This window comes from Diachasma alloeum, unplaced genomic scaffold (genome assembly GCF_001412515.2).
Source record: "Diachasma alloeum isolate Michigan unplaced genomic scaffold, Dall2.0 Dall_scaffold_00192, whole genome shotgun sequence".
Taxonomy (NCBI): domain Eukaryota; kingdom Metazoa; phylum Arthropoda; class Insecta; order Hymenoptera; family Braconidae; genus Diachasma; species Diachasma alloeum.
The window spans coordinates 300,359-313,410 of NW_021680357.1; the positions used below are offsets into that span (position 1 = coordinate 300,359).

Here is a 13,052-nt window from a genome sequence, read left to right on the forward strand (position 1 = left end):
GGGGGGGGGGGGGGGGGGGGGGGGTATTAAACGAACCGAAAATCATCGTCAAGTATAATGAGGTCTATGATGTAGAATTGTAAGATCAGTGATGTGGAATGAATGACTTTATTCGTGAGGGGTGAGGGTTATAGGTCTGAGGGTCAAAATTTGGGGACACAAGGGTTAAATATGAGGGTCAAAGTAGCACATTATTTCTGAGCCTCATGAACCTCATATGCAGGTCGGAGTATAGGATACCTCGAATTATCGGGGATAAATATCAGGGTTAAAATTGAATGCCGAGGCTTGGCCCTCATGAAGGTCACATTGGGGAAATGTGAGGGTTAAAAATGAGGGTTACAATTTAAGATCGCGGTTTGTCCCTCACGACGGTCATATTGTGGACATACGAGGGTTAAAAATGAGGGGCGAAGTGTTGAGACTATTTTTGACGGTTACGAACCTCATATGAGGGTCGGAGTAGGATATTTCAGGGAATTTTTTTACCTCTATATTTGGGTTAAATATGAGGGTTACAATTTAAGACTGAGATTTGGCTCTCATGAAGGTCATATTGTGGACATATGAGGGTTACAAATGAGGGTCAAAGTTTTAAGACAATTTTTGATCGTTGTGAACCTCATATGAGGGTCGGAGTTTGATACTTGCGGTGATTTTTGATCGCTATATTTGGGTTAAATGTGAGGGTTCAAATTTAACTTCGAGATTTGGCCCTCATCAAGGTCACATGGACAATTTTTGATCGTTATAAACCTCATATGAGGGTTGGAGTATGAGACTTCAGGTAATTTTTGACCCCTACATTTGGGTTAAAATTTAAGATCGAGGTTTGGCCCTCAGCGGGGTCATATGATGGACATGTGAGGATTAAAAATGAGGCTCACAATTTTTAATCGTTATGAACCTCATATGAGGGTCAAAGTATCTGATACTTCAAAATTTTTTAACCTTCATATTTGGGTTAAATATGAGCGCTACAATTTAAGATTGAGATTTGGCCCTCATTAAGAGTCCATGTTATGAAACCATTTTCGATTGTTATGAACCTCATATGAGGGTCGGAGTATATGATGCTTCAGGAGGTTTAAACCTCATATTCAGATTAAACGTGAGGATTAAAATTGAAGATTGCGATTTGACCTCATGGCGGACACAATACGGATATGAGGGTCAAAGTTTTATCATCATTTTTCACTCCCACAAACCTCATATGAAGGTCAAAGTACATCATCCATAAGGGTTAAATCTCAGGACAAAGGGTTGAAAGGCCCCAACGCTCGTATTTCCCATTAATTCCCATGAAATGCCCAAAATTTCCTCAAACTCTCCTCTCCCCAAAAAAATCTATGTATACCTCTCTTCATTAACCTTCCCTCCATCCCCAATTAAATATCCAATCCCTTTCATTATTATTCACCCCCAAAAAATCAAAAAATTAAAACTCAAAACTTTCCTGTCCCCTGTTTACGATCTGAGGATTTCATTTTACCAAAGTTAAACTCACCGGTTGCACTGAAATCTCGGCAACCCTCTAGGGACATGTTTTTTCCCATTTTATTTTCTCCCATTTTTCCTTCTCCGATTTTTCCCCCACCCAACCCATGGGTTTTCATCCCCCTACTTTCTAGCCCCACCCCCATCGTACGCCGTCGAACCGAGGTCAATCGTCGGAGGGGAGAGTGCGAAGACAATCTACCTCCCCACTATAACCCAACTACCCTCTCTCGCAGTCTCTCTCAGCCCATATCCTCCGGCTTTAGTCGTCTCACAAATGCATTTTGCGAATGTACAGCAGCCTCCTAATACTCTCTCATTTCCCTCAAATATAACCCTCAACTAGTGATTCTTTTAATTTCGATGAAAAATTTCAAACTCAATTCCGTCAACTTGTAAATTGAGTGTATGTGATTTCACTTGAAGTATCGATTAAACTCTAGAGTCGAGTAGAATCTCCGGTATTTTAATATGAAAGAAGGGGTCGAGGGAAAAAAAACGAATAATAGGGGGTGAAGGAAAAAGTTAAATTTCTGGATATTACGAGGGAGTAATCTTGGTCAATTTGCTGGCAATTTTCCCACAGCAATTTTTCCCATTCGCTCTATAGCTTGTACACTTCTTTCGCCCCATCTGCACACCCCTTATTCCCTTTTACAGTCCCTCCACCGGTTGCTGCACATCGTACCACCACCTTTCGGTGTCGAAGCGGGGTCAATCGACGGAGTGAGAGAGACACAGAGTTGGGAAAAAAATTGAGAGGGGGATGGAGACACAACCCCCCCCCCCTTGCCCCCAAAGACACGGACTCCCCACTTTCTCATCATCCAGACTTTCCTCCCCAACGACCCCACCATGGGCCACTCAATGTCGTTTCATTACGCACCCCCCACATCCCGACGTCGCGATTTTTCCCCATTTTTTTTCATCCCATCCCCTCGCTTTCCCTACCCCCGCCGCCATTCGCGCGTCCTCTTTTACTTTTTATTACAGTTTTTTCAGTCTTTCTCTGGCTTTACTCCTCTCCTGGTACTCTTTAGTTTCTCCCTGTACTACCTGCCACCTCCTAGCCGACAACGACGACGAAACACGAAGGCCCACGAAATTTTATTGTTGCCATTCGCGCTGCCTCTTTTATGCGCCTTTTAACGATCACCGTCGGCGCAGCTGCACATCTCCACCCTCTTCTGCCTTCTCTTCTCGGATTCTTTGGATGTGTGGGGAGAGTGTGTGGCTGTGAGGGTTGAGGACGGATGAGGGGGTGAGGGGTTGGGGGAGGGAAATCAAGTCGAAGGGTGATTTCTTAATTTTTTAGAATTCAGGGAATAGGGGACGAAATCGAATAAAGCATTTCTCTGGGGACAGTTTACTCGACATTTTGCTGAAGATTTTTATTGGCAATGAAAAATAGTAAAAAGAAGATTCATCATTTTCGGAGTCAAATTAATCGCTTTCTTTTGAATTTTTCTATTAATTTCAACAATCTTTTCGGAAAAAATTAGTATATATGATAATTAAATGAAACAAAGGTTAATGAACCCATTTATTCAATCAAAATAAAGTTTATTTAAAGTAGATAAACTATTTCTTCGGGGGTAGTTTAATCTCCATTTGCACAAGAAAATTTTTCCTCAAATACTAGGGGGCTACGCAGTTTAGTCGACATTTTGCTGAAGATTTTTATTGGCAATGAAAAATAGTAAAAAGAAGATTCATCATTTTCGGAGTCAAATTAATCGCTTTCTTTTGAATTTTTCTATTAATTTCAACAATCTTTTTGGAAAAAATTAATATATATGATAATTAAATGAAACAAAGGTTAATGAACCCATTTATTCAACTAAAATAAGGTTTATTTAATGCGAATAAACCATTTCTTCGGGGGTATTTCAATCTCCATTCGCACAAGAAAATTTTTCCTCAAATACTAGGGGGCTACGCCCCCCCACGACCCTTATTCTAATCCTTGTGACCTTTAATCTGACCGTCATGACCCTCATTTTACCCTTCGTGACCCTTATTTTGACCCTTCATTTCTGATTCTTAATTTTGGAGTCTTAATTTCGAGGACCAAATTTTCGTCACCAAAAATCCATTTGGATTTTTACAATATAGAGAGATATTAAGACCTTCATTTTGGCCCTTGAGGCCCTTCCTTTCTGACCTCAATGACCTTTATTTGGACCATTAATCTGACCTATGGAATTTTTAATCTGATCCTTGTGACCCTGATTTTAATCCTTCATCTGACCCTTCTTATAATCGTCGTGACCCTTATTTTGACCCTGGTAACCTTTAGTTTCTGACCCTTGGTTTTTAACCCCCATGTCCCTTATTTGGACCTTTACTCTGACCCTTGTAACCCATAACCTGGTTCTTCTGACACTTATTTAGACCCATAATCTGACCCTTGTCCCTTATTTGGGCCCTTAATCTACCCCTTGTGACCCTTAATCTTGCGACTCTTAATCTGACCCTTGTGGCCCTTATTTTGACCCTTAAGAGCCTTGTGACCCTTACTTTCTGACCCTCATGACCTTTATTTGGACCCTTAATCTGACTTTTGTGATCTTTAATCTGACCCTTGTGATCCTCATTTGAATCCTTCATCTGACCCTTGTTACCCTTATTTGGGCCCTTAAGCTGACCCTTATGACCCTTGTGACTCTCAATTTCGGAGTCTTAATTTCCAGTACCAAATTTTTATCACCAGAAGTCGATTTGCATTTTTATAATATAAAGGGATAAAACAACAAATAGAACCTTCAAAATTTTCTCCCGGCACTTCAATGTTCCCCTCCCAAATTGACAAGTGACATAATTCCAAAGATGCTGGTGAAAACAGTGGCATTTTCGAGCTTCACTTAAAAACTAATTTACGAATATTCCAGTGGCTGAAGCTGATGGTTGGTATTTCGGTTTGCCAAGTAAATTCCAGAGATACCTCACGGAAATAATAACGCCCGAGTGTTCGGCACGCGACGCGATCACACATACCGCACGTGGGTGGGCAATGTGGTAAACCGAAATTTCGATGCAATTCATGTTGAATTAATACCACATTGGCAGAATGGAGATAAATAAATGGGGGAAAAGAATTAAATGAGCCGCTTTTTTAAAGGAAATCTGGATCGGTGAATTGGAGCATACCTATTCCACTTTGACACACGTCCACTCAGTCTCTCAGTACTTGAAATTGCCTCGGGCTGCAGTGCGAGAGGCAGTGCGACATCGTCGGGTCGTTGCGCTCGATCGACATCATTCTCTCTTTTTTTTTTCTTTTCATTTCAAATGTTTTTTTTCTTCCTTCAGTCTGTTACGGCATTACCCGGTGCGACTCGGCCTCAATCGCGATTACGTCTTCTGGCATACATGCACCAACACCAGTGTCAATGGGTACCCGTGACCGTGAGCACCATAAATGCATTATTTTTATGCTGCAGGACTGGCGGGAGGAACAACGTCGTATCGCAGAAATCATTTTTTCGGCCTAATATATCATGTCGTGAGGACGGGGGACTCGGGACGGGAATTCGCGCACGAATTCCGGGGAGTATGACTTGAATATGAAGATTGCACGTTCAAGCGAGAATTTTTTGAGTCAAAAAAGCGTTTTGTTTTTGAATGGAAGTATTGTAATCGTTGAAATTTAAGTTCCGGATTTTTAGCGTTATATCAACGGCTGACCCACAGCCTTTTGGGAATTGATCTCGATTTTTTCTACGATTCGGGGGCTAGGAAAACTATTTTTCAATTTTTTTTCAGATTTCTTCGACAGCCCATTTTGGAGATATAATTTTTTCTGTTTTTTCGATTTTTTAGCAATTACTCGGGGCCTATTCAGACGATTTTTATTTATGACAACTCAAATAAATATTGATTCTGAAAAATATTTATTTTCTATGTGTATTTATATTTATATTTTTTTTTACTCACTGGTATGCCGTACGCTGATGGAAATTTTTGGAAATTCCATGGAAAATAACATAATAATTCTCGTGAGAGTGAGATTGAATCGGATTTAGGGAGAAAATGGATATGAAATTTCCAGTTTTAGGTAGAATTCAAAGAAATTCATGAGTTTTCAATGGCAGAGAGACGGAAATTTTACAACTTCTTTGAATTTTCAGTGGAACATGAATATTCAGAAGGAAAATGACCTAAATTCTCAATTTTTTCCTGAATTTTCCTGATTTTTCTGAATTTTCCTGGAATAAACCGGTATAAGTCGATTTTGACTACTGGCCAGTTTTCAATAAATATCTCGGAATCTAAGGGGACTAGTGAAATTGTTGTAATTTCCTTTTTTGTAGCTCTCAATCTGGTCTACAAAAAAGGTTATGACAACAATTTTGCTATTTCCCTTAGATTTTGAGATATTCATTGAAAACTGGGCAATAGTCCAAATCGACTTATACCGGTTTACCACTTCACTACTGAATTTAACTAAAAAATCAAGTATTTTATTGATTTCCAAATCATTCGAACAGAAAATCAGTGAAATATTTGATTTTTCAATGGCAATATTTCCGGAAATTACAGCAGAAATTAAACACGATAAAAATTTCCAGGATTTGAAAATTTTTTGTTAATTTTTCTCTCAGTTCACATTATTTCATCCCGTGGAATTGATTATTAGACAGGGAGGGGGGGGGGGCTGGGGACTAGTACTCGACGAGAGGAAACGAAAAAATGAATGGGGATAACGGCGGAAGTGGTGGATCAATGACAACTGATTAGCACTTCCTTCAATCTCGAATCTCAATCACGCACGATCAATCGCACTGCAATAAACGGTTGAGACGTGTAATACATTATGAGAGAAAATAGAGTGTGAAGATGATTGTTGCGGGAGATTAAATTTTTTTCATTGAATTATTTTATAGGTTTTGGAGGTCTGGTGTTCAGAATTAAATGAGAAGAAATTTTTCCGGTGGAGAGCTTCAGAATATTTTTTTTATTCGATTTTGTCTGGAGAGAGATTCAGTTTTCGGGGAACAGCTCGGAATTTAAAAGAGGTCATTGAAAGTTCAGGCTGGAGTCAATTTTAGTTTCAATTTTTTTGGGAATAGTTTCAAAAACTAATGCGATAGCGACATTTTTGTAGAGAATTTTTTGTTAAGTGATGTAAATTCATAAAAAATGTTTTTATGATTTTGTTTATTTGTTCTAGATCTAGAGATTTTTATAGGAAATTAATTTCACAGTCAATTTCACGTGAACGCAGATCAACTTTTGGCAAACATCCCAGAATTCCCGAGAAACACCAAAATTTTTGCTAGAACTCATTCTGTAAATCTCATTTTTCTCTGCGAAAAAAATTCTAAAATTTTCACTGACAACACTTCATCACTGAATTCGTTTATTCAAAACCTTAACAATATCATAAATCCTTTGAATGAAAAAAAGAGTGTCTTGCAAAACGGATTGTCTGTTTTTTTTATTCGCAATTTTCAGTTCTATCAGTACCTCAACCGAAAAAACATCTTCTAATTGCAAGAAAAGGTAAAAAAATTATACGCGGAGTTGAAAATGGCAGAAAAATTACCAAACAAAATGAATAATCATAAATGAAACTCTAGAAATTTTTCTGTGAAGGAGAATATTTTTAACCAAATTCTGTACAGGAAATTTTCACTTTCGTTCGTTCTCTTGTCATTCGCATTGCTGCCCTAATTATTGCAATTATTTCACCAAATTCCACCAAATGAACCGTAAGACATTCCCCAATTTTAGTTTCAGAATTTTGAAAATACTTTTAAATTCAAATGGGACCGCAAAATTGTTGTAAAGCGCCATAAAATTCATAAAAAGACTTTTATAATTTTTCTAATTTATTCTAGATCTACAGATAATCATAGAAAGCTCATTTCAAAGTCAACTTCACTTAAACGAATATCAATTTTTCGGAAACTTTCAGAATCCACGAGAACCACTTTTCCCTACGAGAAAAATTCTCCCAAATTTTTTTTTATTTTCATCAGATTCATAAAAATTCACTGAAAGCACTTCATCACTGAATTCTTTCAATCAAAAACTTTACAACATCATAAATCCTGTCCATGAAAAAGCGTGTCTTGCAAAACAGACTGTCTGTTTTTATTTTCAGACGAACTTTCCCTATGTTTTCAACCGAAAAACATCTCATCGCAAGAAAACGTAAAACAATTATAAAAAGAGTGGAAAGTTGCGGAAAATTCTCAATCAAATCGACTCAATGCCTAGTAATTTTTCTGCGAAGGCCAATTCCGTAGTGAAGTGGTAAACGGAGATAAGTCGACTTATTCCCCATTTGAGTTTTTGAGGAATATCTCCGAATCTACGGGAGATAGCGAAATTGTCGTAATGACCTTTGTCGTAGCACTCAATCGGCTCCACAAAAAAGGTCATAACAAAAATTTTGTTATCTCCCTTAGATTCCGAGATATTGATTGAAAACTGGTCAATAGTCAAAATTAACACATCTCCTTTTACCCCTTCGCTACTGAATTACCTTTTTAACCAAACTCTCCCCAGAAAATGTTCACTCTCGCAATGATTTCACCAAACGAATCGTAAACCTCCTCCCCAAAGTGATGTTTCATAAAAAACCTTTCGCGGCCGCTCGCCCCTGCAGTAAAATCTTCCGAGCTCCTCGCGATAATTAATCTCCACCTTCTCCGTGTCTCCTCTGACAACCACAACACGCGAGCGAATGCCCTCCCACCGGTCACTACCAAGCACATGTTTGAAAAGCCACAATCCTCACCTCTTCGTTCGTAATCCCCTTCAAAATCCACCGAAATAACCCCAACAGTTCCCTCCACAACAGCAAAAGCCCGATAAAAATAAATAAATCATGACTAACGAGTGTTCATCACAATACCGTAAGCACGGAACGTTATTATGATACGACGTTTGAAGCACACGAGAAAACGCTTGAGTCTCACTCGCTGGTGTGCAAGGCGACAGTGAAGAAAATGGTAAAATGGGGGGTGGTGGGGGGGGATGAAGCAGTGAGTCGACGCCGGTTAGGGAAAAGGAATGAGGGGTGATGGTGTGCAAGGTACGCGGCTGTAGGAGGGGTTAAGGGTGTAGTTTGAGGGGTAGAGAATGGGGATAAGGAAGGGGAAGAAAAGGTTTTCGGGCGCGGTTGTCCGTGGTCAAGGCATACGCGCAGGACGACGCCCGTTCTCTTCATTTCTTCCGGATTTTTTTTCTCTCTTATAAAGTCCAAAAAAAAATGTATTCCGGAGTAATTATAATGCAGGGGGCGGCGGTGGGGGGGGGGGGGGGGACAGCCGCGGGGTCAAACATTCAGAAAATTGGGACTGGTAGGGGCTGGCGGGTGCAGCCGGGCGGGTGCATGCGGCGCTTTTCCACTGGCAACAGGTCTCTCGGTCGACACGGCCGTTTCAATCCGTTCTCTAAATCTCGGGGCTGTGAGAGACAGTATTCATGTGTGCGGGGGGGGTATCTGTGGCTCCCACACTCTGTCACGTACCGGCAAACTCCAAAGAGTCCTGCATAAATTATTCGTCACGCGAGAGTGTGCCAGATACTCGATGAATTTTCTCTTTTGGGAATTTTACGGGGAGGGTGGCTTGGTGGAGATTTTTTTCGGGGGGTTTTGGGAGAGGGGGAGGGGATGGGGGAGGGGGTTAGAGAGTTGGGAATGGCGGGGTTGATTTAGTGGAGAGGGGAAACGTTCGGTGGTTTCGTTTTTGGGGTGTTGTTACTATAACGGCCGTTATAGTTGCTGTTTAGAGGGGTGCCATGATCGCCGAGAAAGTTGGTGTTTACATTTTTGAGTAATTAATTGAGTATGTTTGTTTTTAGGTGGACTCGATGTTCGATAAATCTCGTAGAAAAAAATTAGATTTGATTTGAGACATGATCTCAGCTTGAGGTTTTTGAATGTCTCAAGTTATGAGTTTCGAATGTCGAAATTTAAGACTTGGGAATCTTAATTTGAGAGTTGAAAATGTTAATTTGAGACGGGAAAATATAAATTTAAATCCGCTGAAAGTATGATGTTGAGACTTTTGAACGTTTCGTGGTGAGATTTGAAAGTCTCAAGACTTTAAGAAGACTATAACAGAGATTTTCAAGTCTCAAATTGGGACTTTCGAAAGTCTCAAATTGAGATATTCAGGAGGAGCTAATGGAGATGTTCAAGTTCCAAGTTCAGACTTGAAACTCTCTATTTGATCCTTTCGAAATTCTCAATTGAACATGTTTGAAGTCTCAAAATAAGGATTTTTTCTGAAGGTGAGACTTTCAAAAGTCTCAAGTTCAGAATTCCAACAGTCTCATATTAAGACTTCCAGAAGCCCCCTCAAAGAAAAATTTCAAGTTGAGTTCCAAAAGTCTTAAGGCATTCAAAAGTATCAACTTGAGTCCATAAAAGTCTCAACACGAGACTTTGAGTCTCAAATTAAAACTTTCCAAAGTCTCAACTTGAGACTTGCTCAAGTCTCTTGAGAGATGCCCAAGTCTCAAATTGAGACATGAAACTGTATTTGATCCTCTCGAAAGTCTCAAATTGAGACTTCCGAAAGTCTCAAAATAAGGATTTTTCTTTCTGGATGTGAGACTTTAAAAAATCTCAAGTTGAGAATTTAAAATTCCCAAGTTGAAACTTTCGACAGCCTCAAATTCAGACTTTCAGAACTCCCCTTAAAGAAAAATTTCACTCAAAAGCATCAACTTGACTCCATGAAAATCTGNTTTTTCTTTCTGGATGTGAGACTTTAAAAAATCTCAAGTTGAGAATTTAAAATTCCCAAGTTGAAACTTTCGACAGCCTCAAATTCAGACTTTCAGAACTCCCCTTAAAGAAAAATTTCACTCAAAAGCATCAACTTGACTCCATAAAAATCTGAAATTGAGACCTTCAAAAGTCTCAACTCGAGACTTTGAATCTCAACTTAAAACTTTTCAAAGTCTCAACTTGGAACTTCCAGGAGGATCAAATGGAGATGCTCAAGTCTCAAATTGAGACATGAAACTCTATTTGATCCTCTCGAAAGTCTCAGAATAAGGATTTTTCTTTTTGGATCTGAGACTTTAAAAAATCTCAAGTTGAGAATTTAAAATTCCCAAGTTGAAACTTTCAAAAGCCTCAAATTCAGACTTCCAGAACTCCCCTTAAAGAAAAATTTCACTCAAAAGCATCAACTTGACTCCATAAAAGTCTCAAATTGAGACCTTCAAAAGTCTCAACTCGAGACTTTGAATCTCAACTTAAAACTTTTCAAAGTCTCAACTTGCCACTTGCTCAAGTCTCTTGAGATGCTCAAGTCTCAAATTGAGACCTTTAAGTCTCAACTTGAGACTTGCTCAAGTCTCTTGAGATGCTCAAGTCTCAAATTGAGACCTTTAAGTCTCAACTTGAGACTTGCTCAAGTCTCTTGAGATGCTCAAGTCTCAAATTGAGACCTTTAAGTCTCAACTTGAGACTTGCTCAAGTCTCTTGAGATGCTCAAGTCTCAAATTGAGACCTTTAAGTCTCAACTTGAGACTTGCTCAAGTCTCTTGAGATGCTCAAGTCTCAAATTGAGACCTTTAAGTCTCAACTTGAGACTTGCTCAAGTCTCTTGAGATGCTCAAGTCTCAAATTGAGACCTTCAAAAGTCTCAACTCGAGACTTTGAATCTCAACTTAAAACTTTTCAAAGTCTCAACTTGGAACTTCCAGGAGGATCAAATGGAGATGCTCAAGTCTCAAATTGAGACATGAAACTCTATTTGATCCTCTCGAAAGTCTCAGAATGAGGATTTTTCTTTCTAGATCTGAGACTTTAAAAAATCTCAAGTTGAGAATTTAAAATTCCCAAGTTGAAACTCTCAAAAGCCTTAAGTCTCACTCAAAAGTATCAACTTGAGTGCATAAAAGTCTCAAATTGAGACCTTTAAGTCTCAACTTGAGACTTTCGAAGCTCTCAACTTACGAATTTCATGCATCAAATTAAGACTTTTAAAAATCTTATCTTGAGACCTTCACAATCTGAAAACAAGATATTATAAATTTGAATATTGTTACGACAGTCCTAAAGATGAATAGAATTGTAATTGCCCCATTTCTACTAACTAAAAATCATCAAATCATTGACACAACGCAATACTCACCAACTACGAAGACCATATTCTTTGTCCATCGCAGCAATTCCCTCCTGATGTGTCTGCGTTCCTGTATGCAGCGGGCATAGGGGCAATCCGCCATTTTTGGAAAAATCACATCTTAGGATGTGTGGTTGTACGCCTGCCCGGGATGTCTCGTTAATATCTGTATCCCAGATTGTCCACCTTGGTGGATGAATTTATCTAAAAACACTTTTCACAAACTCAACCAGCGACACTGATAGGGTCACTTAATATAAAATACTGATGTACACACAAGCTCTTGCACGGACGTCCCGGTTTCTAGCACGTGATATTGGCCGCTGTATCCGTGATATCAGTATCAACAAAATACGTTGAATAACTTTACAATTTTGATTATAACAATTAACTCTATTAAATTATGTTTGTCTCGTTGATGGGCGGCGCGGGAGGAGAAAGGCGACGGCTTCAGTAATGATGTTTATTCATTATATAATTCATTGAATGACAATTCAACGGGGAATGCTGATGACCCATGAGATCTCTTTATCATTTTTCCTAAAATATATGTCGTAATATTTATATCATTTTTTTAAACTCCTCCACGCGTTTACTCTTCACTACGTATATCTGGCAATTCTCTGTGTTAATTCAACCCAACTCGCCAACGCTGTCGTCCTTCTCCCCCTTCTCCACCGTCCCCTCCTTCTTCTACTTCGTCGCCTCCTTATCTCCCGCGCCTCGGTTGACTCTTTCGCCACTGCTGACGCCGTTTCCGCTAGCACCACTGGCCACAACGAGTTACAACAGTCTATCCTCTTCGTCTTCCTCCTCGTCCTCCGTTGTTTATCACACGTGAATGCACACCAGTACTTTTGATCTCAATGACACGGCCACTGAATTATTAATCGAGTATCTGGAAACAGAAATATAAATTTCGGGTTAGCATTCTCTCGGCAATAGTGTTGGACATGGTGATGGGTCATAAGGGCTCGTAAGGGCGATTCCATTTTTTTAATTCTGGACCTTCTGACATTTTGACCCTTATAATTGACCCTCGTGGGGCGATAACTCCCCTGAGAACATTGACTTTAACGTCAACCGTTAAAATTCAAAGTTTGACCCTCTGACCTTCCGCGACCTTCATAAGGGTCAAAAGTCACAGTTAAGATTTTGACCCTCATCTGACCTTTCTGTAACCTTCATAAAGTTGGTTAAAATTATCATCTTATTGAGACCCTTGCGACCCATACATGCCCTGTTTAAGGGTCAAAAGTCACAGTTAAGGATTTGACCCTCATCAACGTATTCTGGTCCTTCTGGGGCGACGTCAGCGCGTCAATATTAATCGGCAAATTTCAGATTTTGACCCTCATTTGACCTTTTGCGACTTTAGTAAAGGTGGAATTACATAATGACCGTAGTCTGACCCTTCCACACCCTCCATGAGGGTCAGACATCACAATTTTGACC

At 39.5% G+C, this 13,052-nt stretch overlaps 1 protein-coding gene across 1 annotated transcript in view; it reads right to left on the reverse strand.

The window, feature by feature from the left end:
* The window catches only part of LOC107048411 (mushroom body large-type Kenyon cell-specific protein 1), a 60,302-nt gene extending 48,602 nt beyond the window's left edge, over positions 1-11,700 (reverse strand). The window contains exon 1 of the mRNA XM_015271567.1: positions 11,607-11,700. Coding sequence (XP_015127053.1) covers positions 11,607-11,700 — 94 coding nt within the window. The remainder of the gene's footprint in view (positions 1-11,606) is intronic.
* Between the last annotated feature and the right edge of the window lie 1,352 nt (positions 11,701-13,052).